The 26,362-nt window shown below is 35.4% G+C and overlaps 2 protein-coding genes across 3 annotated transcripts; both read left to right on the top strand.

Moving 5' to 3' along the window:
- The first annotated feature begins 2,392 nt into the window (after positions 1-2,392).
- Positions 2,393-7,786, top strand: LOC126697374 (protein RDM16). Of its 2 annotated transcripts, none has more exons than XM_050394355.1 (6): positions 2,393-3,151; positions 4,521-4,805; positions 4,998-5,450; positions 5,543-5,737; positions 5,825-5,985; positions 6,610-7,786. In XM_050394355.1, the coding sequence occupies exons 1-6, from the start codon at positions 2,501-2,503 to the stop codon at positions 7,481-7,483; spliced, it is 2,619 nt and encodes an 872-aa protein (XP_050250312.1). In that variant the 5' UTR covers positions 2,393-2,500; the 3' UTR covers positions 7,484-7,786. The 2 variants fall into 2 exon arrangements, with proteins under 2 accessions (XP_050250312.1, XP_050250313.1); XM_050394356.1 differs by lacking the exon at positions 2,393-3,151 and having other exon boundaries at positions 4,521-4,604; positions 4,687-4,805.
- An 8,580-nt stretch (positions 7,787-16,366) lies between these two features.
- On the top strand, positions 16,367-19,120 carry LOC126697373 (ABC transporter G family member 6-like). Its single transcript, XM_050394354.1, has one exon. It carries the CDS (start codon positions 16,656-16,658, stop codon positions 18,897-18,899), a length of 2,244 nt encoding a protein of 747 aa, XP_050250311.1. The 5' UTR covers positions 16,367-16,655; the 3' UTR covers positions 18,900-19,120.
- The last annotated feature ends 7,242 nt before the right edge of the window (positions 19,121-26,362 follow it).

Below are 26,362 nucleotides of genomic sequence, written 5' to 3'. Positions count from 1 at the left end.
GATCCATACCTGTACGTTTTGGGCCATTGGGAATCAATATCAATCCCAAAACAGAAAAGAAGTCGAAGTCCTTATGGAAACATGCATCGACAAGCTTTGGTATAAGCCCAACTAGTTGAACCTCATATGGAATGAAAACCAGCCTATTTCTGTGAAGCTAGGGTCATCAAATACCCAATAGAAACATAATTTTCCATAGCAGTTGATGCTTATGGCAAATGACCACATTGTTGCAATTAGAGCTTTTACTAATCCAGTTACCTTGAAACACCCGTGTGTGTTTTCACCATTTCTAATGGGCCAAAAAGATCCCTTCAAGAATATGGGCTACCCCATCTCCAGCCCAATCTACTATATGCTAAGCCTACCGAGATACTTGCACTTTAGAACATTAACCTAACCCATGCTCCCGAATCATTCTATATAAGCTTTCCAAACCAACTTGGCAATAGAATCTTCTCAACAACAACAACAACAACAACCAAAAAAAAACCTTGGCCATAGAAAGATATTTCTTGCTCTCTTAGCGTGGAAACCAAGTCCCCCAAGTTCTTTTGGTTTAGTCACATTTTACTGATAAAAAAGTTTGGCTATAAACTTAAATTCCATAGAAAACATTCCTGGCATCCATAATATTAAAAAGGGAAAGCTACATACATGCACACATATTGCATTAAATAACTTGGAACAGCCTTTGTACAGGAGCAGCGCGATGTGTTGGTGAGAGTGGTCACATGACCACCCTAACCTGAAAAAAAATTATAACAACACAAATTTATACCCTAAATTTTTTTGTATTTAAAAAAAATTACCTGGTTGTTGACCACCTTGAAAAAAAAAATTGAGTCCATTAAAAATAAATTTTGATTTCCCCAAATTTATAACAACACAAATCAACCCACAAAATTTAACAAAAAATAAAATAAAATAATATCCATCCCCAAATTCATTCCAATTTGAAGGAAATATTTAACCCATAGTTTTTAGGGGGTCAACTCCTCAAAATACCCTCAAACAAGTGATTAAAGACAAAATTATACACTAAAACTCTTGGTACCCTCATCGATTTCTTAATGGCCACCCTAAAAATAATTTCTAGAGCCACCTTTGTAATTGGTGTCTAGTTGCATTGATCCAAACATGTAATTTAGCTAGACATGATTCTGATCAAAGCTTAGGAGAACACTAAATTTGGAAAAATTGTGGAAGAGTTTTGTAAATTTATGATTTGTATTTTTTGAGTTTTGAACTTGGATTTTGGGCTACAAGCTTAGTCAAGCTAAGTATTAAAATATCAAGTTTTTTCTTTTGGTTTTATGTTGAACGTGAGCTGAGCTCGAGTTCATTACCAAACACGATTATATATTTAAGCTTCAACCATTTTTTTATTGAACAAACTTGATCTTGTTCACTAGCTAGTTACTAGTTACTTAATAACTTATTCTTTTCCATATATAATAAAACCAGGACTCTAAATTTTTACTAACATAAATGGATTTTTATATATCAATAAATGAAAAAATAAATAATTTGATATCGTATGGACCTATATACAACCTAACATAATCCTATCTCAAGAGTGTGAGTATAGACAAATATACATATACAAATATAATTTTTTTATTATAAAAAATGTTTTTTATTTTTTATTTTTTTTTATAATTTAATCAAGCCTTATGTTTACAAGCACATTATTATGTTTTAGTTTAACTCATTTAATAATTGAGTCTAAACTAGGGCATGAGTTCGACTTGTTTGTTAAACAAATGAAAACAAACATTTTCACAAGTCAAGTCCAAGCTGTTAATAAATAGCTTGGTTTACAACCTAATACAGAATTGTAATTTGTGAAATGTGAAATTGTTTACGTGAAAGAGAAGGAGTGTTGAAGAGGGAGGATATGTTGAAGAAAATAAGAAAGGTGAGGGAAGAGATAGAATTTATTTATTCTTGGAGAGAAAACAAAAATTACTAAAATGCTATATAAATAAAAACAATAAATAAAGAAAGTTGCATATGTGAATAATAAATTAGGTAAAACAATACAAAAAAAGAAGAAGAAGAAGGAAGATTTCTTATTAGAATTTAAATAAAGCTTTTCTATGCTCCATGAGCTATAGTTAGCTCAAATAAAGTTTTTTTGTCATTGAATAGGACTATAAAGAATTTATCAAAAATTAATTGGTGATCAATTATTTTAATGCGGAATTTTTTAGTTCAATTATATCAAAAAAAGAAAAAGAAAATATTTATTCATGAAGTGCAGAGGTAGTAGTAGGAATAGGATTGTGTCACAGAAATGAAAATATCAATAAAACCCGGTTCAGCTCCAGCCAACCCGTAAAGGAACCGGGTTATAGATTAAAATCTGAGCCGTTATCTGCTCAGAATTTTGCATCAATCATTCATAGACAGACCCTCAAAAAAAAAAAAAAAGAGGGGAAGAGACACTCAGAGGAAAGAGCGAGAGAGAGAGTGATCTGCAAAACTAAACCCTAGCATGGACCGCCTCTCGGAGAGAGACAGAAGAAGCAAGCGCACCAGAGACGATAGAGACGATCGCGACCGAGACCACAAGCACCGATCGTCCAGAGACGACAAGCACCGCGAGCGCGAGCGGGACCGCGATTCCTCCGATCACCACCACTACTCTTCTTCTCATCGCCACCGATCTGGTCGAGAGCGCTCTCACGAGGATCGAGAAGGGAGCAGAGACCGCGATTCGAAGCGCGAGAACGAGAGGGAAGGGAGCAGAGAGAGGGATAGGACTAAGCATCGCGACGCGAAACGCGAGCTGTCCGATGATGAGGAGCTCGAGCGACTGTACGATAGGGACGGGTCCGTGGAGAGGCGGCATTCTTCATCGCACAAGAGGAAAGAGAGAGGCGCGAGCGAGGAGAGAGGCGATGGAGTTGATAAAAGAGCTAGGGTTTCGGAGAGAAAGGAAGCAGAGAATGGAGAAGGGAGGAAGGAAAAGAAGGAGCGAAGGAAGTTTGGAGATAGAGTAAAGGAAGAAGAGGAAATTGAGGTTGATAGGGGCTTTGAAGATGAGAAGCGAGTGAATTTCATTGATTCTAAGGCCAAGGAAGAGGTGAGTGATGAGCTTTTTGACAATGGCCGGAGCCGCCGTGGCACCGCCTCTGCCAGTAATGTAAGTTTTTTGTTTACTGACCTTTTTCTATTTACAATTCTTGTTTTTGATGTTGTAGATGATTTGTAGTTCAAATTTATGGTTTTGCACATATCCAAACATGTAGCTGAAACTATAGGTTAGTGAAGCCATTGTGGCTTGTGATGATATGTTCAAATTGTTACAAGGAGTATGTTAAAAGTGCTTGATTTTGCAGTTGAAAAGTTGGTTGCCGATATCGTGTATCTAATTAAGGATTCAGTCCTTAATTAAGGTTTTTGGGACATTGTGGTAGTTTATCATGTATCAAATTAGGTGGTCCTAAGTTTGAATCCTATCTCCGAATTGATGAGGTCCCTATACAAGTGTATGACTGTTTTGTGGAGCGTCTTGGCTACTTTCTTTTCTAGTGTTTAATAGTTTATAGACCTTATGAATCTGAGATTGTAATTCTTTACGAGTTGGTCAACTATTTGTTTGGTCTATTTCTCATTTGAATAAAAATTACATCTCTTATAAAAAGAACTTTGGTTCTTGCTTAAATGGGGTGCTCACGCTGAAGTTTAACCTTTGAAGTTTGGAGGTTTGAGAAATTGAAGTCTTTGAGAGTGTTGAAGTTAGGGCTGTTAGCGTCTGAATGGATTGTGTTAGGAAGGGTACATGTTTGGTCTAATCTTGGCCAGGTTAGGGTAATGAAAGTGATTGTCAATCTATTCTATTGAGTTGAACGTGACATGAATTTAGATACATCTTTATGGTCTTGTTGAACTCTAATCTAGGTGGCTCAGGTATAATTTATACATAGATGTTTCTTAACAGTTCCATATAGGATTAGTGTTTGTTATATTTTAGTACATGAGGTTCATTTTGATAATATACTACCCACACATTTCAACTGCTTGCCTGTTCAAAGTGTTTATATGGGGGACAGATTAATTTCAAGCTTTGCTGTGAAAATGCGAAGTTTTCCAACGTAGTTTGATTATACTGGTTTAGCATAATGCAAACCATCAACCTTATTAGTCTATTGTACTGTACAGTTCGTCATGAAAAAATACGATATTTTGTGACTTTATTGCATTGATTGAAGTGTGAGTGTAGTTTCAATTGGGGGATGAACATGAGTGTTGTTGGTTAAATTAGTGAGTACAAATGCTATAAGTTAACTGCTATATAGCAAAAATGCATTCATGAGGCAAGGACATTATGGGCTTAAAAAAAAAAAAAAAACTGAATATAATAAAACAGTATCTTAACCTTGGAGGCAGTTTTCCAGTGGCTGAGGAAAGTTGTGCGCACCTCCTTCATGCTTCTTGTAATTTGTTTTTCATTTCTATTATCTAGCTTTGAGGGGCTAGTGGATGAACTTATGGTTTATTTTTTGACACAGGGTGCTGCTCTGGAATCACTCACCATGGAATCCAGCAGCGTGCATGAGATGTCTTTGCCCCCTGGTCATCCCCTTCCTACAAAGGTATCTTCAATTTCTACCACAAATGAAAATAAGGGAGTTACTGTTACCAGATCTCATGAGGTTCCTGGAAAATCTAGTACAGATGGGACATCTTCAGCTGCTGGAAAAAGTGGAAGTCTATCTCTTGATGCTTTAGCTAAAGCTAAGAAAGCTTTACAAATGCAGAAAGAATTGTCAGAGAAGCTGAAGAAAATTCCCCTTGTAAGTCATTCATCTTAGAATACATCCACACTATGTTCTGTGTAGCCATTACAGTGATTTTTTTTTTTTGGTGCTTTAACCTCTCTATCCCTCTTTCATTTAAAGTTGTGTGCAGATTTTTTTTTTGTTGGGATTCTTTTCTTGATTGTAGGTGTTCTTCAGTATGTATTAACTAAAATCTTGAACATGTAGTTGAACAAGGGTGCTAGCACAAGTTCAGAGGGCAGGTCAAACTTAGGATTGAATGAGGAACCAAAAGCACAATCTGTTTCTACTGGAACAGGGAAAGGGCCGGTTCTGTTAACTGCCCCTGCATCTGTTTCAGCAGGGGTGATATCAAGCTCATCAGCCTTACCTGTTGCATCTGCTGCAGCTGATCCTGGTGCTTCTGCAGGCCTCACAGCTGTACCCAATTTTGAAGCAGTAAAACGTGCACAGGAACTTGCTGCCAGGATGGGTTTTCGGCAGGACCCAGAGTTTGCTCCTCTCATAAACTTGTTTCCAGGTCAGGTGGCAACAGATGTTGCTGTCCCACAAAAGCCAACCAAGGCCCCTGTTCTTCGTCTTGATGCGCTTGGTAGGGAGATAGATGAACATGGAAATGTGGTGAATGTGACTAAACCAAGCAACCTTAGCACTCTAAAGGTTTGTGAGTATTTTAATCTGTTCAGACATGTATAGATAATTTTTGAGGTATATTTTGCGAGTGCTTTAATCCTGTCTTCTAAATTTTCCAGGTCAACATCAATAAACAGAAAAAGGATGCATTTCAGATTCTGAAACCTGAATTAGATGTTGATCCAGACTCAAATCCTCATTTTGATGAAAGGATGGGTATTAACAAAACTAAGCTTTTGAGGCCTAAGAGGATGAATTTCCAGTTTGTTGAAGAAGGCAAATGGTCAAAAGATGCTGAGCATATTAAACTGAAGGTATTTGTTGTTGCCGTTATGTTTCCTTTATAACTTCTACCAATTCAACACATGTATTTTTTACTTGTAGACATTTTGGTTTTGCAGAGTAAATTTGGAGAAGCACAAGCAAAAGAGCAGAAGGCAAAACAGGCACAGTTGGCTAAGGCAAAGGCAGCACCTGATATTAATCCAAATTTAATAGAGGTAGCAGAGAGAGTTATCACCAAAGAAAAACCTAAGGACCCAATTCCTGATGTTGAGTGGTGGTAAGTTGATATTGAATTCTTATTACATGGTTTATACTGAATCATTTCCATTTATTTGAGGCATTTTATTAGTCTGATTGGCATGATTTGGGGGAATGAATATGTTATAAAGGCTATATTGGTAATGCTAAATCTGATTATCATTCTCTTTTACTGCCGAACTAAGGGCTGAAAAACTAAGTCTAGGTGGGGCGTTATGTTAGAGATTTATTTGATTGCAGAGAAAGCTGTTGTTTGAGAGTCACATCTGATTCTTTACTGTTCTGTGAATACCCATGAATTCTGAAAAAGCATGATTGGATTTGTTTGTATGTTTTCTGATTTTGAAACGGCTGAGGGTTGAACTATAACTATTGGCATTTAACTGTAAGGGTTAACATTGTCTTGTCACACTGTTGACCACTAAAAAGAGCACATGAACCTATAAAAAACTATTGGGCTTACTGTAGGTGATGAAGCAGAAAGGACCAATCCATTTCCTTGTCCTCCGTTTGCTTCTTCTTCTTCTTCTTCTTATTATTATTATTATTTTTAATAGTCTTTAAGAACTTTAGCTTAGCCATCTGTCCTTATTTTTTTGGGTGTAAGTTTTATTTTATCGATTATGTTTACTGGAATCATCAGGGATGTGCCTCTCTTGCAAACTGGTACTTATGGTGACATTACTGATAAAGCCATGGATAATATAAAGTTGGAGAAGATCACTATCTATGTTGAACATCCTCGTCCAATTGAGCCCCCTGCTGAGCCAGCTCCTCCACCACCTCAACCCTTGAAGTTAACCAAGAAGGAGCAGAAGAAACTCCGTACTCAGCGACGTTTGGCTAGGGAGAAAGATAAGCAGGAATTGATAAGACAAGGCCTGATTGAGCCTCCAAAACCAAAAGTGAAAATGAGCAATCTGATGAAAGTCCTTGGCTCTGAAGCAACCCAAGATCCAACTAGGCTTGAAAAGGAAATCAGGAGTGCAGCAGCTGAACGTGAGCAAGCTCACATAGACAGGAATATTGCTCGTAAACTCACTCCTGCTGAGCGCCGGGAAAAAAAAGAGCGGAAGCTCTTTGATGAGTCAAATACACCGGAGGCCATTGTATCAGTTTACAAGATCAATGACCTGTCACACCCTCAGACACGCTTCAAAGTTGATGTTAATGCCCAAGAGAACCGCTTGAGTGGATGTGCTGTGATTTGTGATGGTATTAGTGTTGTGGTTGTTGAAGGTGGAAACAAGTCCATAAAGAGGTATGGCAAGCTTATGCTTAAACGCATAAATTGGGCTTCTGCTGTAAAAGAGGAGGATGAAGATGAAGATGAAAGTGATGATAAACCTCCTAACAAATGCGTCTTAGTTTGGCAAGGGAATGTTGCCAAACCGAATTTCAACAGATTTTCAGTTCATGAGTGCATGACAGAAGCTGCTGCCCGGAAATTTTTTGCTGATGCTGGTGTTGGTAATTACTGGGATCTAGCTGTTAACTATACAGATGATCAAACATAATTGGAGAAAACTGCTTTGATGGAAGGATTCCCTATTTCTTGGATTATTTTGATCATCTGTAGCAAGAAATTGCATCATTTGGATGAAGTTTTATATGCAAGTTGCTGTAGTTGCACTGAATGAAATTGCCTTGTGTTGGCATATGCTTACAGTCATACATGACACAATGTTCGACAGTCTTTGGTAACGAACTGAAATTATGGTCAATTAATTCCATTTTGATAATCAGTTCAGAAGAGAATAATATTTTATCTTTATTCGCGGACATCTTAATATTTCAATCCATGGATATATGATTTCTCAGTGTTGTAACTTTTGTTATATTTACCTTCCTGATTTTTCAGTAAATGAGTCATGATAACTAGCTAGCATCGTGCTCCAGATTGGCATGCTAAACTTGTTAGAACTTCATTGAGATTGTCATGTTAAGAGAATTAACAGGTCCTATCAAAAAAAAAAAAAAAAAAAATCAGATTGGCAGAGAAGACATGTGGCCTACGATTGTTTGGTCTGGATTACTAGTCTAGACCTGTACAAGGATCGGCTGGCCCGCCTGAAAAGAATGTATTTTTGGTATCAATACTAATCAAAATCCATGGGAGACGCACAAAATAAACCTCGGGTCCAGTAACACCTTTGAGATTAGTTGTAGAATGTTGATATGGTTCTTTTGTATGTGTCTTAATTATTAAATTTTGATATGACTGATGTAATATCATTTTATATTACATACTTTTTCTTCACGGAGCTTGCATTCATTGAAAGCGGGCTTGGGCTTAAGGCTCTATAGGCCTAGATGGGGGTAAGTTGTAAACCTGTTTAAATTTTTGGGCCACGTATGGTCTAGGTACAAAATAACAAATAGTCCCATTTAAAAAAAAAAAAAATTTATTTACTTTTGTTTGGCTTAAATGTTACTTGCAATTTCAGTTTATAGCTTGAGAACTTGGGAGGGGAAAAAAATAAAGGGAGCCCAAGGACAGGTTATTATGCAATATTCACCTTGACTTCAAAGTTGTTAAAAGATAGTTGAATGTTTTGAGTTTCGTAATCTTGAATTAGACTACTATTATATTTATTCAGCAAAAAAAAAAAAAAAGACTACTATTATATTTAGTCATTTATTGGGCTTGAGCCTAGGAACTTTTTGGGCCAGGCTCAGGAACTCAATTGAGGCCCAAGGTCGAAGCAAGGCCTGGGCCCTACAGATTTTATCTTAATGTTTGCATTCCCTGCTTGGTCCATGAACAGATCTAATTATGACTCTCTTCAGTATCTTTTAACATAAATGTAAAAAGCACTCTTGTCTGTTCTTTAACATGCAAAATTTAATCTGTAAAGGACTGGCTGTTTCAGTTTCACTTTCAAGGAGGCTTATGGCTGTCCCTTTATTGACAAATGAAGTTTTGTTCATCAATTTTGTTACAAAGAAATGGCCTCAATTTATGAAATTTTAACTTGTTAGAAATTTACTCATAAATGGAGTTCGCATTATTCTTCCAGATCATCCTACGGGATGAGTTATTACTTACTAGGTTGGTGGGCATGTAGTAAATCCCCTTGCTTTTGATTTGACCACGTAGTGTCGGCGATTTAAATTCTGCCACCATATTCTACTTTGTATTAGGGGGCCTCGGTATCAAAGTCCAAAAAACACTACACGTTAATTTGGACCAGAAAATTTCGCTCTCATGACTCTGTATTACGTAGTATTTATTGCTCATATTTATTAGATGTGGTTGTTAAGCATGTGAACCACTTCTTCCCCATCCATATATTTGTCTACAACAGCGACCACTGCTTCTCTCTTGTCAGTTGTCAATGCTGCCAAATTTCGAGTCCCAGAATTGAGACTAGCTACTAAGTACTGGTAGACAGGGAAGTTGAAAGAAGTGTTCTTGATGTCCCAATGCTAAAGATATGGTGATCGTTCGATGGTGTAGAGTCCGACCCAAAAAAATAGGAAAAAAATTTAAAAATAAAATGAGAGAGATAGAGTCCCTATTCATTGAGTATCAGCCGACGAGAGGGCCATTTCGTGACAAACCAAAGTGTTTTTAATATGGGAGAGCCTACATGATGAGTATGACAGTCCAATAAGTGAAATCACAAGATATTTTTGCACTAGTGAGCTATGAGTGTTGCCCAAGCAAGCACATTATACACATGTAGACCGAGGGATGGCCCCCAAACTTTTAGAAATTTATTTATAAAAATAAATAAATTTCAACGGTTGCCTTTTTTTTTCTTTTTCTTTATTTTTTATAAAAAAGTTTTTATAAATATTTTCTAAACTAACACCTTTAAAGCATCCGTTAACTTTTTCCTTTATTTATTTACCCATATGTTAGTTAGAGAGAGAGAGAGAGAGAGAGAGAGAGATTTCAATTATTAATTATTTATATATATAATTTATTTTTTCATACATTTTTTTAAAATTTATAATTAACATTTTTATATATTCTATAATTTCTATTGTGGGTACCTAAGCATGCTTAGGCATGTTTGGCAATGTCCTAGGCATTCAAGCAACGTCCTTGGCCATCCTCGGCATGCTTTGCAACGTCCTCGGCATGCTTAGGTAGAAAGTGGGGGGGGGGGGTTTCTTTTGATGTGGGACGCCTAGGTTGCAAAGCATGCCGAGGTGAACCAAGGACGTTGCAAGAATGCCGAGGACGTTGCAAAGCATGCCGAGGATGGCCAAGGACGTTGCTTGAATGCCTAGGACGTTGCCAAGCATGCCTAAGCATGCTTAGGTACCCACAATAAAAGGGCCCTTTTTGGTGTGTGTTCCTTGGATGGACGGATCTCTAGGCCAAGGGCTTTTTTGCCTTGTAGCCTTTTTGCACCGCATCCTTTGGAATCCCACATCGAAAGAAAACCCTCCCACTTTCTGTCTTATAAACTGTGAAGCAAAGGGAGTAGTGTACCACCAAGTATCTCTGTGATCACAAGAGACTTGGTGGTACACTACTCCCTTTACTTCACAGCTTATAAGGCAGAAAGTGGGAGAGTTTTCTTTCGATGTGGGACGCCTAGGTTGCAAAGCATGCCGAGGTGAACCAAGGACGTTGCAAGCATGCCGAGGACGTTGCAAAGTATACCGAGGATGGCCAAGGACGTTGCTTGAATGCCTAGGACGTTGCCAAGCATGCCTAAGCATGCTTAGGTACCCACATCTATTATTATCCATAAAACACTACTTTCTCTTTTTTGGTACTTTCTCTACTACTCACTATCTTACTTTTTCATATCTACCTCATTAATGGCAAAACTATTTAATTAGGATGGCAAAATACCTCTAATCCACAATGTTGGCTCAACCCCTAGGCAATTTCCTAAATTGCCTATGGTTACGAATAACAATAATTCCTCATAATTTTACCCCTAAAGTATAATGCTATACTTGTGTAACAACCTAAAATAAGTTATAATTCATACCTATTTATTTTTTCTTTTGAAAAAAATAATTTAGCTAAAAATTAAAAACTTCATGTATATTTTTCTCTCTATCTCATTTAGAAAAGTCTTTCATCATTTACTCAAGAAAAAGAAAAAAAAGATCTTTCAATCTTACCATAAAAAAAATTTAAATAATTGAAATATAAATATGCAAAAATATTTCACTTATAAAAGCAATCACCTCAAGCCTCAAGTCTTTTGAAATGGCCCTACGAACTTGCTCCAAACCTAATGTGTCCCGCTTGCCTCCCAAGCAGGTTTCCTCCCATCTGCATCAAGGATTAGGCACCCTTAATTAATCCAGCCTAGTCCCATCTTATCTTGTTGTCATCGCTTAATTGCCGGGCATTGAACCCAATGCTTTTGCCTTTTAAGTGAGCATTAGCATCTGGGGATGCAATAAAAAAAAAACCTAGCTATTTTGTATCATCAAACGTTACTTTATCTATTTTACTAACTCATTTTACAATTCACTCTACATCCCAGTTTTTATTTTTATATACAATCCAATAAAATAGTATAAACTACCTAATAATATAAAGTATTGTTCTCTCTTTTTTTCCTCCCACTTACTTTTTCTCTTCACACACAACCACAAGATTAAAATAATATATATATATATATATATATATATATATTTTTTTACAAATTATGAATAGTAAGGTTGCATATATGCAACTTTACTGTTCATAGGTTGCAAATTTTTTTAAATTTACAAACCTGAATGAAGTGAATTTCGGGTGGCTTGAGTTCTAAAATAGCAACTAAGAGTGTTTACACCCCAATGCTAGTGCTCTCACTATTCTATAACAATTCAAGGCATAAATTTAGCCTTTAATTAGTAATTTCTTCTCATGCCCTACTTCTAGCATGGGTTCATTAAATTACACTTTTCAGAACTTTTGGAGGCTACATGACTCGCATAAGATATATGACATGCCCCACTTCTCGCATGGGTTAGTCACACATTTGACATGCAGTAAGTGTTGCTAAAAGGAATGATGGGCACTGGCACATAAGAGAATGATGAACGGGCTAGGGATGGACAAGTTTTTTAATAGGGTTTGTCAACTTTTCATGACCCTACAGATGACATGGGTATATCATAAGGGGTGACGATTGTGTTGGGTCAGATTTGGCTTGAACCTGAAGTAACTTTATCTTTCACAAACTGAGTTCTTCTTTTTTGTGGTGTAAAAGTTTAGATGATTGCCGTATCATGTATGGGCATACGTTGAAGATTGAAGGTTGAGTTTGTGGAACTCTTTTTCTTGCCCATGTTAAAAAAGCTAGAGTCCTAAGACCAAGGAGTCAAGGACTGGTAATGCAGTTACCACCTTTTGCAAAAAGTGTGGTAGAACAGGTAGTTTGACTAAGAGTTTCGTATGAAAATTCAATGGGCCATATATATCATGTTCATATGTTCCATGCTCATGCACATGGATACGCTAGCACCCATGTTTCTGTTTTGACTTGGGAAACTTTTGCAGCACCTTTGATATTTATAGGTGTGTGTTAGCTTGTAATTCGGTAAGGGGCGGTGGCCTATCTACATTAGCTACCAGACTAGCTTGTACGTATATAAAATAAAAAGTTACTATCAAATAATCAAAATGTGCTCTTTCTGTCTTTTAACTCACCCTTTTTTACAAGGCAAATGTCGTGTGTTAATAAAATGGGTATTTTGATGTCTAATATATAGATTAATTTTAGTAAGACCCTTTTATTTATCTCCACTATCAAACATGAATTTTCAATAAGCTTACCCGTTTTTTAGAAGGCAAGTGATGTGTGTTAATAAAATGGGTACTTTAATGTGTAATATATATAGATTATAGTATAACCTTTCTATTTATCTCCACTGTCAAACATGAATTTTCAATAACTTACCCTATTTTACAAGGCAAATGAGTGTATATTAATAAATGGATACTTTTTTTTCTAGAATCTAATAAATAAATACTTTAATGTCTAATATATAGATTATAATATAACCCTTTTATTTATCTCGATTCTCAAACATGAAATTTCAATAAACTTACCATGTTTTAGATGGTAAATGATGTGTGTTAATAAAATGGGCACTTTAATATGTCATATATAGATTATAGTAAACCCTTTTATTTATCTCAATTGTCAAATATATAGATTATGGCATTTTATGTGTGTTTGTTTATAAAATAAAAACAGTCAAATATGAATTTTCAATAACTTACCCTATTTTTACAAGGCAAATGGCGTGTGTTGATAAATAGATATTTTAATGTCTAATATAATGATTATAGTATATCCCTTTTATTTATCACGGTTGTCAAACATGATTTCTTCCTTTTTATGAAGTACATATTCTTTTCTTCCTCGATTTATGAATTCTGATTATTGACTATTAATATATCTTTTGTCAGGACTTAAGAAAAGACAATCCATCAATTTGTGTCAAAGTCAGGTGAAATTATTCATTGGATCCGGTGCATTACATATTCCTGTCAAAGCCTACACAAATTTATCAAAATCAAACCTGCATCCCCACTATTTTCTTTCTAGTTTTTCAACCAAACGATAAAAATAACTGTTTATAATTTTTACTTAGAGTTTGCTTAGATATCATTTATTTTATTAAAATTAAAAATACCATAAATGAAGGTAAAAATTAACTGAAATAATACAAAGACTCATAAATAATGTCAAAAAGTACTGTAAGACTTATAAATAATAACAGAAATAAGTTGAATAGTAAAATAATTTATAATTTTAATCGATGTTCAAACGCGCACTTAATGTGGAAGCAGAAGTCTCATAGTGACAAATTGACAATCCATGCATACGTTTGAATCAAGGAGCACTGTGGTAACTAAAACTTGACCAACTCAGGGTTATTATCATAGGTTCTACTATTCAGATATAAAATTACAGCAATCCCCTGTAGATTAATTATAGGTTTGCTAAGGAATAGTATCTTGTATTGCATTTGTAGTTTTGCTCACGTTGCCCATCTAACTTTCCAATAATTACTCAATTACAAGCAGTTTGAAACTTTGAATGGGTCAGACCATCTTAACATTCCTTTGTCCTCTTCTTCGTGTGCTCATAATAAGTTGTGAGTCTTTGGTTATAGGTAGAGCAAGGACTTTATGCTAGTGTACGTGACTGCATATTCTTTAATGGTATATCAGTATAATGTATCTAAAAAGTTGAGATTGCAAAAACAGACAAAACTCTCAAAAGATTGGCTCTGACCAAACAAAGAGTCCTTATACAGCAAGACATGCCAAGAAAGTCAATGAAACATTCATTGAAGGATTTAAAATTACAATCAATGGTGAATTAATCTTTTAAAACTTAACTAGCTAGTTTACATGTATTATATACTTAACTATTTGGTTCAGCAGTTTGAGATTACAGACTAAGATTTCTCTTAAGAAGGGATATAAAAAAGGCTTCTGGGAATCCCAATTCTTGGAGTTTAATGGATTAAAAATCTGTCTCTTCTTAGAGTTTGTACCAATCCGATGGAACACTTTGTTGTTGTGAATTATGAACAAAGTGTCAAGAAGGTGCAAGCTGGATTGCTTTGCATTTAAGAAATCCTTTTGGGGGTATACCAGTGCAAGACTTATCACTTCAAACGAAAACCCACACCGGAAAGAAATTAAATGTATGCTTAAAGGAAGGACACCTCTTAAATTATTGACTCAAAGAATAGTCATACAACTACAATAATTACATCCAAAAGTCAAAAATGGAAGAACTGTAGTTTCTGCTCACTTGTTAAACCTAACACTAAGTTGCTTAGCGAAAGAAAAAAAAGAAAGCACAAAGTTTGGACAATGGGCCATGCATGCATTAATGCATTATTATAGATCGACCAATCTAGTCTGCCAACTTTGAGATACAACTAATAGAAAATTAAGTTCCTTAAATTCTTTAATTAAAGAGATAGTAATTGAATTCCTTAAGCATATCTCTAGGCCAAAAAAAAAAAAAAAAAAACGAAGTCAATCAAATTAGATTAGTTCCAAATACATTGTTTTATGTGGACTTTATTGCATACTTAACTTGGGAAATTTGTACACTTCTACACTTTTTATTTAATTTGAGTACTCGACTTTTTACATTTTCTTAAGTACATAGATTTCAATTATTGTTCAAGTAATACACAAGTCACACATTTTAAGGATTGCAATGGGAAGAATTAGAGTTAGATCATGAGTGTCCTACACATGGTGGGAGCACGAGGTGATGAGTTGAAGGAATTTTTCTTTCCCAATAAAATGAACACAACACTGACAAGAGTAAAGAGAGTATTAAGAAATTAAATTACATATGTATATATACATATGACACATTGGATGAGGTAAGGCAAGACATGAAAAATCTCATAACCTCATCCTTTGTTTCTTACTTACGAGGAAAGAAGATGCTAAAATTTAATCCAATAATCATATACAATTTCATCTCTTTTTTCTTTTCTTTTTTTTTTTCTTTTTTTTTGAGGAAACAATTTCATCTATTTGAAAGTACTTATGAAAGTTTTATGCCAATATTTATTTATTCTCTCTTTCTCTCTCTAATGGGAATCGGATTCAGTATCAAATCACCTTCTACATTTAATATACACAAAGTTACTATTAGTACATACGATGAGAACCAATTAACTAATATCTTTTTAGTATCTGACTAATCAATTATAACTCCTTTTATACGATAGTATTTCATTTGTTGATGCTAGTTGGAATATTAATATCATGATGCATTAAATTTTAAGCTCCAGAAGTTATATGACTGTCATGCAACTACCTCCATCAAGATTTGTGAATGATCATTTCCAATTGGATGATACCAATTGAAAATATCTTTTATGTTACTAGAAGCCAATAATCTTAATGACTTATCATTTTCATAAATTTACACTATTTTTTTTTTTAAATTTTTTTATTAAATAATACAAATGTGGATAAACCAAATTGAAACTCAGTAAATACATAATACTATATAATAATTAATCAAAATCACAATTGCACAACCGTAGGCTGTGGCATTAAGCTGCAGTCATAGCCCACAAATTAGGCTTTCCCAGATGACCAAATTGAATTTAGCTTACGCAATGGTTGATGAACATCCAACCTAATTTCCTGTACCCCGTAACAAATGTAAAGCGTAAGCAACAGCATTTGACCCTTCTCTTAAATACCCATTAAGCCACGTGTCAATTAACCCACGAACTATATCTCACCACGTATTTTTTTTTCTCTCTCTGCTTCTCTCCAAGAAAATCTAGACGTATAGACAACTGATTAGGCGTTGTTGGTCACCTTTCTCTCACCTCCCTCTGTCAAAATAGAAAAAACCCCAAAAATAATTTTAAAAAACATATAAATCCCAATACATAGTTCATACGATCTCAATTTCAAACATATATATTATACGCTTGGGTTATAAGAACACAGAACCCAAACCAAAAACACACCCCAAAACCAAAAAAGTGTCTTTGCTTCTTTCTTCTTCTGTAAGCATTAAGCAGAAAGCACGAAATCACATTTTTCACTTTCCAAAAACAGCTTCCATAACGCATGTTTCTAAAACCAAAACTCCACGCCAAACACGCCGTTAAACTCACCCATCTCTAACCGAGGAACTCTCTCTCTCTCTCTCTCTTACTCACTCTTATTCACTCACACTACTACTATATATAAATACCAGCAAACCCAGAATGTCGTCTCGTATCGCAGCGGAGAATTTCTCGCCGGCGAGAGACACTTTCCCGATTTTCTCTTCTCAAATGGAGCTCAGCGATTCCTCGATCGCCAACACCAGCGCGTCACCCACACTCGCTCACTTCCTCAAGCAAGTCGGCGACGTTCGGAAAGAGGCCACCGGCGACGGCAATGAAACTCCGGTGCACCAGGTCCTAGATCTCAGCGACACGAGCATCGAGTCTCGTCCGTTACCGTTCGTGCTTTCCTTCAGCAACTTGACTTACAGCGTCAAAGTCCGCCGGAAGATGAGCTTGCCGTCGCTGATCTCTGGCCGGAGAATGTCCGAACCTGAAGTTGGAGACGGCTTCTTCAGTAGCACGAAGACGCTGCTCAACGACATTTCCGGCGAAGCTCGCGACGGCGAAATCCTCGCCGTGCTAGGCGCTAGCGGCTCGGGAAAGTCGACTCTGATCGACGCTTTGGCGAACCGAATCGCTAAGGGAAGCTTGAAAGGAACCCTAACTTTGAACGGCGAGACTTTGGAGTCGCGGCTCTTGAAGGTGATTTCGGCTTACGTGATGCAAGACGATCTGTTATTCCCAATGTTAACCGTCGAAGAAACCCTATTGTTCGCAGCCGAGTTTCGCTTGCCTCGAACTCTCTCAAAATCCAAGAAGAAACTGCGAGTTCAGGCTTTGATCGACCAGCTAGGTCTCCGAAACACCGCGAAGACCATCATCGGAGACGAAGGTCACCGAGGAGTTTCCGGCGGAGAGCGCCGCCGAGTGTCGATCGGTATCGATATCATTCACGATCCGATTCTCTTATTCCTCGACGAGCCAACCTCAGGGCTCGACTCCACGAGCGCGTACATGGTGGTGAAGGTTCTACAGAGAATCGCTCAGAGTGGAAGCATAGTGATCATGTCGGTTCACCAGCCGAGTTACCGAATTCTCGGATTGCTCGACCGGTTGCTTTTCCTATCTCGTGGACAAACCGTTTACAGTGGCTCTCCGATGAACCTGCCGCAATATTTCTCCGATTTCGGGCATCCGATACCGGACACTGAGAACCGGACCGAGTTCGCACTTGACCTAATTCGCGAGCTCGAAGGATCTCCTGGCGGAACAAAAAGCTTGGTGGAGTTCAACAAGTCATGGCAGAACATGAAGAAGCACAACGTCGCAAGCAACTCCGAAGCTTCAGATCGACACGGTTTGTCGATGAAAGAAGCAATCAGTGCAAGCATTTCACGAGGAAAATTAGTCTCAGGCGCCACAAACAACGGTACCAGTCCTTCTTCAATGGTGCCAAGGTTCGCGAACTCGTTATGGATCGAAATGGTGGTGCTGGCCAAGCGTTCGATGATGAACTCTCGTCGAATGCCGGAGCTCTTCGGTATCAGATTGGGCGCTGTGATGGTCACCGGTTTTATCTTAGCCACCATGTTTTGGCAGCTCGACGAATCTCCAAAAGGCGTTCAAGAGCGATTAGGGTTTTTCGCCTTCGCGATGTCAACAACGTACTACACTTGTGCCGATGCATTGCCAGTTTTTCTTCAAGAACGGTACATTTTCATGAGAGAAACAGCTTACAACGCGTATCGAAGATCGTCCTACGTGCTTTCCCACTCATTCGTGTCGATTCCATCGTTGATTTTCCTCGCCTTGGCGTTTTCCGCCACGACGTTTTGGGCGGTAGGCCTAGACGGAGGGCTTTCCGGGTTCTTGTTCTACTTTCTGATCATTTTCGCTTCGTTCTGGGCCGGAAACTCTTTCGTCACGTTCCTATCTGGCATTGTGCCGCACGTAATGCTCGGGTACACAATTGTGGTTGCGATCTTGGCCTATTTCCTCCTCTTCAGTGGCTTTTTCATCAACCGCGATCGAATCCCGAGTTATTGGATTTGGTTCCATTACATTTCTCTGGTGAAATACCCCTACGAAGGTGTTTTGCAAAACGAGTTCAGTAACCCCACGAAGTGTTTTGTTAAGGGAGTTCAGATTTTTGACAACACGCCTCTTGGGTCGGTCCCAAATGCCATGAAATTGAAGCTTTTGAGTAGCATGAGCAACACGCTAGGGGTGGAACTCACGAGCTCAACGTGTTTGACAACTGGCGCAGATATTTTGCAGCAACAAGGGGTCACTGATTTGAGCAAATGGAATTGCTTGTGGGTCACTGTGGCTTGGGGATTCTTGTTCAGGATTTTGTTTTACTTTGCCTTGTTACTGGGAAGCAAGAACAAGAGGAGGTAAAAAAATGAACTTCTTAAGGCCTTGTTTGGCTTGAGGGGTTGTTTTAATTTTTCATGCTTTTGTTGTTTGTTGTTATTTTGAATATGATTTGGGGACTTGACCGTTGGTACATAGTGGTGAGCTTTGAGCTCTCTGGTGTACGTATAAAAACTGTTTCATATAGAGTAATGCTGTTTTTACTTTTACTCTCACAAATATAAACCTATTTTGTATTCAGTGAACATTCGGTTTGAATTCGTTTCTTTATTATTTTATTACTTTTCTATGCATGGCAGATTGACTTTTTGGAACTAGATATTGGTTATGGATATAGTAAGTTGGTGTTAGGAGGTCAGAAAACCTAACATTTTGTTAGGGGTTTGGTGGATTAGCATATAGAATGATAATGACATGCATATTTAGCTTCCTGGAGACTCGGCGAGGGCACTTGGGATGAGAATATGAGAATGATATGGTTATACCAACTTAACGCATTGCCAAATTAAGAATAATAGTAAGTTGTTTTCTATTATCTTAATTCAAAAAAAGAAAGAAAGATTAATATGTGGTTCCTATACTTACCATTAATAGTTTACACTGAAAACTAAAGAATTCCGAAAGCACTCAATTCAAGTCTGAATGCAAAATTTAAGTTGTTTAAGCTTTTTTTTCTTCTTCTTTATGGATGTGGTAATCAAGGGATTTCAACATAATTTTTCTATTGGGGAGGGGAGAAACTAGACAATATCATGGAGCCACGAGCTATTTGGTATTATATATGCATGAAATACGATTCTATCTTAAGCAAAATTAGAAGAACTTTTTGGGGATAGTACGTCTCAAGTTTTTTTTTTTTTTTTTTTTTTTTTTTTTTAAGTATTACGTCCACAATATTTTCATAGTAAATCATAGATGGTTAGTTAATATTGGTTATAATTGAATCTATCACTAAAATTACTTTTTTGCCCCATCAATAATAACTTGTAACAACTTGCTACTTAGGATTTATTATGAAAATGTTGTGAACATAGCTTTTCGCATTATGTTTTGAATGGAGTATATTCACTTTTTGTTTTTTTGGTTTTTTGAGAATCCAAGTATATTCACTTCTAAAAAGTGACTTTTGTTATTTCAGATAAATTTTCTCTTTCATATATCAAATCCCTTTAAAATAGGTTTTAGTAGCTCAATTGATGAAATTTCTTATATTCGAATTTATCTAAAGAAAAAAAATCCCTTTAAAATAGGTTTCGGTGGCTCAATTGAGAAATTTCTTGTATTTGAATTTATCTAGAGGAAAAAAATCTCTTTAAAATAAAGTTCTTAATTTTTATTTTTATTTTTTAAAAATGTTTGGCTTCAACCACCAATAAAAAGATAATATATATCTTGTCATGTACAACGTAGGTGACTTATTTGGTCATATGCATTGCAAATGACAATAACAAATATCACTTTCCTATTGGTCGTTGGAGCCTAAAACTCCGAATTTAAAAAAAAAAAAAAAAGATTACAAGCATTTACAAAATTCGGAGACTATAATAAAGTCAGTATTCACTATGCAGTACGTATTTATCTAAAATCTATAGTCTAGCTATATGCTAGCTAACTAGTCACTCGTACATAATAACTATGGTCACCCAAAGTCCCAATCAACAAAATGTTGTTACCTGTTACTTGTTAGTCCTCTAATAAAGGAGGCCGACTAGCGTAAGTGAAGAGAAATCTAATCTACAACAGTTCTATTCTCAATGTACTTAAAATTAAAAGTAGGTAGTTATTAAATGTTTAACAACATGACAAATAATATTGGGGGGAGGAAAACAGTCCCATCCCATGAATTGCATTGAATTGAATTGAATACCTTTTAATTATGGTTGCCTTTTCTTCCACTAAATCCTCCCGCAAGTTTTGCCTAGGGTTGCTGATGAGCACAGGTGCTGTTGTTCAACAATAATGGCAACCATTCAATAATATTAGAATACAATTTTCGCAATACCCACCAAAAGAGAACAATGGCTGTATAACTTTATAAAGGATGGCACTATAATACCAAACCTGAATTATAGCATGAAATGGTTCAGTGCATTAAAACTAGACATTGCTGGCAAAATAGGGTAGCTCATTTTGTCTAACATTTGGTCAGCTGGTAGGTTGAGGCTTCAGTGGAATCAATGAACGAAATAGCTAAGTACGAATCACCAAGAAGGGCAAAAAAAAATTTACAGGGAATGGTTGCCAGTTGTTGTGGCTTTTTCACATTGTTGTTTTTTTTTTTTTTCAAATTTCGAATTGAACTCGTTTAGATCACATTTCAGTTCAAAGAAGTTCTATAACCATATTTAACTTAAATATATGTTCAGGACTAAATCATTCAAAATTCATGGCTAAAATTTCATCAAGTTGGGGGAGAGTATTATAGAATGAAAAAGTTTCTCTCCAAAATAATTTGGAGTAGTTTAGAGAGAAATCCTTCAAATCACTTTAAAATGGTAACACGTGTTCTTTCAACTTGACCCAACTAAATCCCACACTACCTATGGTTAAATTGGGTTTTATTTTAAAAAATAAAAAATAAAAATCAAACCATATATGTATGGAGTGGGATTCCAGTTCAAGATAAATTTTGTTCATTATGAAATGACTTGTAAGTTAAAAAACTTATAATAACCTGTTTGATATGTTTATATAGATCAATTATCTTGGTTTTGTTTTAATTTTTATTTATTTTGTTTACACAATCCTTGATCTCATGCTTCAAAATCAAGAGTCCTTAAATAAGCCTTTTGTTCTGTCATCCTTCTAACATTTTTGTAAGGCTATAAATATATAAATCAAGATGTTCATAAATAATTTGAACTTGTTTTTAAGAAAATAAAAACTCGTTTATATTTGTATATTTAGCAAATGATAAAATCAAGTTTAAATTTAGATTTGGCTATTAAACAAGTCATCAAACTCAAATAATATAAGATATTCTATGTTTATATGTTTACACGTTTACACATGTATAAAAATATATATTTATAAAGACTTAAGATAGCATTGTGTAATTAAGTTCGTAAATAAGCTCATCATAAGGTTGCAAATGTAATTTATTGATAATATAAATAGTCTATTTTATAGTAAAGATTATGTATATTTTTTAAATACAAGAGATTAGTGAATCTATTTTTTATATGTTCATAATTAAAAACCAGTTTATCTAATTAACTCAAATATTATAATTACAATTATAATTTAATTATTAATTAGTAGTAGTATAGATTTGTGAAGTGCTAAAAAAATTAGTTACGACGTTTAAGTAAAATTTATATTAAGTTGCCATAGGATCTAAATTAGTAGAGGCATCCCTTATAATGAAATTAGACCGAAGAAAATAGTTGCATAAATGTATTTATTATCACTGAAAGCAGTAGTTACCCCCAACTGATTCATCAATGTCTCTTAGACCTTTAGTTGTGGTTACAAAAACGCGGCTATAGGCCTATTGTTGCGTTGTTTAGGCCGTGGTTGTAAACGCGGTTATAGGAAACGCGGCTCTATCCTATAGACCCTTTTTTTTTTGTAGCGATTCCATATATGGTGTAAAGGATAATGATGAAAATAATATTTTTCAGCTTAGTGATACTGATGCCTTTTGTTTTTTTTCTAATACCTTATCAATCAAATAATATAATGAATAACGAGTAGAAAAAGAATTATCAGCCAATTCTTTTGCCTATAATTTGGCAACTTGGACTGATAGTTCCTCTTGGGTCCACTCCCATTTCTCTATATCTTATTTAAGATGGATTGGTCCCCCTTCTTAGACTTTGATCTCTCTTGTTCATTAACATTATTGTTTATTTATTCAGCAAAAAGGAGAATCATGAAAACGAAGAAACTCCTGTTTTTGGTTTAAATTTTGGTTAATATTGTCAACTCCCCCAGTTTCTTCTCTTTTGGGGCAATTTCTTTTTTCCAATTTTACCTACAAAATTAAACCCATGAATTCATGTGCGCTTACTTTTGCTGCATACAAGGTTATGTGACAGCAAAAATAGAGGGATAAGTGTTTAACGCTTCACCTAGTCATGTGCATTGACATGACCATTGGACACATTGTTTTCTTTTTGTTACCACATTACTCCTGCATGCAGCAATTGCTACATACAAGTATGTAGCAAAACATTTCCTCTAATTATAATTATTTAAAAGTTTTTTTAGAATGTAATAACACCAAAACTAATTAATGGGATCCAATCTTGGCCAAAATGAAAGGCAAACTCAGACCTCAAAGTGTTTCATTTCATCAAAAAAGCAGCCCTTTATTATAGGAGTCCAAATCTTCTGTATCATATATTATGCTCCACTCCATGTTTCTAAAACCTTTGCTCTAATTATAACTATTTAAATTTTTTTTTTTAAAGTGTAATAACACCAAAATTAATTAATGGGATCCAACCATGGCCAAAATGTAAGGCAAACTCAGACCTCAAAAGAGCAACCCTCTATTATTGGGCGTGTCATTATGACATTCCACATATGGTATACCCTCTGACGACAATCCATGTGATCCTGTGGTCATGAAATTGTATACATCTCATTTTATTTTTATGACTTGTTTCTATGCTTTGCTAGCTTGTTTGAGTTTCACACTGTCATATATGCATGACAATGTAATGTGCGGCTCTCATTATTTCAAGCCCCACAAGAAATCATATCACACGGACAAATATAAAGACCTAAAGGATACGTACAGTCCCAAACAGTCCCTGGGTTCACAACTTCATATTATTCAGCAAACCAAAGAATAAGAACGACACAATTGATAAAGTTTGATATTTTTGGATTGTACTAAAAAGAGTTTAAGAGAAGGGGAAAATTCACCTCTTAGTATACATAGTAATCTAATCAATATCTACTAAACTAAAAGAATTAAACCTAAAAAATACATCAAGGAAAAATAATTAAACCTAGGGAAAGTTAAAAGCTTCTTGATTGGTGACACTTCAAACTTTTTCCATAGGGAAGGTTTAATTCGAAGCCAGAGGACGAAGTCCCTTTGACTCATTGTAAAAGGAGGAATAATACATTTAAAAGACATTTTTATAGGATTGACTATTGAGAACTGCTAGAAAGTACAAACACGACATTTTTCATAATTATTCCATTATGATTAGAGTAATATTGTTTTTATTTAAGTTAATTATTGACATCAATTTTATTATATACTAATTTACAATAAACCATATCAACAATTGTATAAAATATTGTTCCTAAACCTACTATCAAAAGATCTCAACAAAAACTAACAACTCAAGCTATGGGTGCAACCCATAAGGCTTTATAGGTTAGCTTGGCCACAACCTCAACCCTAACTAGTACGTCAATTAATTCAAAAGTTTGAACACTAGCCAGAAGGCAGAATGTTTGCAATGAATTAGGCTCTATATTAGGAGAAACTTGTATGAGACATGTGTATATCTATAAGGTCCACGTGTTAATCTCAGAAAAAATGCTTGCTAGATATTTTCCCCTATACTAGAAAATATGCCAAAAAGTTTGAACACTAACCAAAAAATAAAATGGTTGCAATGAATTAGGGTTTATATTAGATAGTATGCCAGGTCATGAGGTTAATATTTTCGTAATTTTCGATAGTTTATTTGTTGAAGGTGAAACAAAAAGACAAAAGTTAGCTTATTTAAAAAACAAACAGATAATGTTTTCGGCCTTCACATTTTACTTTTTTCTTGTCGGAGAAGGAAACAAACAATTGCGTTTTCATACTTCATACTTAATTGACATAACAATGACAATATAAAGTCGTTCTCCTTCCCACCGTATTCCCTTGTTACTTCGCGCATAAGCTTTAAGTCAATTATTATGTACCTTCTTTTTTGATAAGCTTTTTATGTACATTCTTAGTAACATGAAAGCGTGCACTTATTATAGTTTGACAAATTCATTTCCATGTACAGTCTTGAATGTCACATCAATTTTGTTCGCTGTATGAAAATTTCAATTTTTAATGAGTTGCCAACTGCCAAGTAGTTCAGAGCCATGCACATGAAGTTACAGTGCTTGGAGTTGGGAGTTGGGAGTTGGGAGATAGCGATTGACAAAAGGAGTAATAGGATTAGAGGTAAACACACTTAGATCGGTTGCTATTTTACAATCCAAGACAGCCAAAACCCACTCTATTTAGGTTTGTATATTTAAAAAAATTTGCAACCTATGAATACTAAGGTTGCATATATGCAACCTTTAGAGCACTAGCATCCGGGGGTGCAAAAAAAAACTTATATTGCATTTTCAAACACTACTTTATCTATTTTACAAACTCATTTTACAACTCATCCTACATTCCAGTTTTTATTTTTACATATAACCCAATAAAATAATATAAACTATCTAATAAAATAATAAAAAGTATCATTCTCTCTCTTTCCTCCCACTATCTTAATTTCTCTTGTCACACACAACGTCAATTCTTTATGAATGGTAAAGTTGCATATATGCAATCTTACTATTCATAAGTTGCAAATTTTTTTAAGTATACAAACCCGGATAAAGGGGGTTTTTATTGTCTTGGGTTGTAAAATTGCCATTGGGGGTATATATACCCCCCAATGCTAGCGCTATAGGTTGTAAAAAAATAATATTTAATTTTGTAGTTGTGTGTAAAGAGAAAAAGATAGAGGAAGGAAAGAGAGAAAATAACATTTTTTATTATTTTATTAGGTGGTTTATATTATTTTATTGAGTTGTATATAAAAATAAAAACTGGGATGTAGGATGAGTTGTAAAATAAGTTGGTAAAATAAATAAAATAATGTTTAAGGATGCAAAATAAGTCTTTTTTTTGCCTCCACGGATGCTAGTGTTTACAAAGTAAATGAATTAAGCTTAGTTTTCATGATTCTATCCATAGATGGTTTATGGGTATCCCTAGCTCCCAAACATAATGTTTGGAACTATTAATATTAATCACAAAAGCGACATATGATGAAAACTTGTGTCCCTCAAATTTGTAAGGTGTGCTTCTCAACCCACCCACACACAAGGTAGGATCAGGACCTATATAGTTTAGTTGTTTTCAATTCAAGTTTTCCTTGGACCTTGATGGCTAAGTTTGATGCATTTTTCACGGTTTAATTTTTAAGTTTGAGATTACAGTACACAACACGAAATGCTAATAATTAGTAGTATTTGACATATTTGTCATTCAGTCAATTAAAACTGTGGGTGTCGAGAATTTGATGGTGTATAGGGACTCGCATGTCGGCTTTGTCCAATGAGCATTTCAGTCTTCTTGGAAACTCCAGACTCTGTTGAGAAGATGTCACATCACAAATATGATATATTTGCTAAGCTTTTCCAATTTGTATGTACATTTGGGTTTGGAAGATCTATTAATGTTGCAGCCTACAATTTAGTTAAATGGGCTCTTAAAATTAGTTTTTTGGGCTATATTTCCTGCGCTTGTTATCCTGTAC

The sequence above is a fragment of the Quercus robur genome, chromosome 8 (genome assembly GCF_932294415.1).
Source record: "Quercus robur chromosome 8, dhQueRobu3.1, whole genome shotgun sequence".
Lineage (NCBI taxonomy): Eukaryota > Viridiplantae > Streptophyta > Magnoliopsida > Fagales > Fagaceae > Quercus > Quercus robur.
This window is presented reverse-complemented; position numbering and strand designations above follow the sequence as displayed.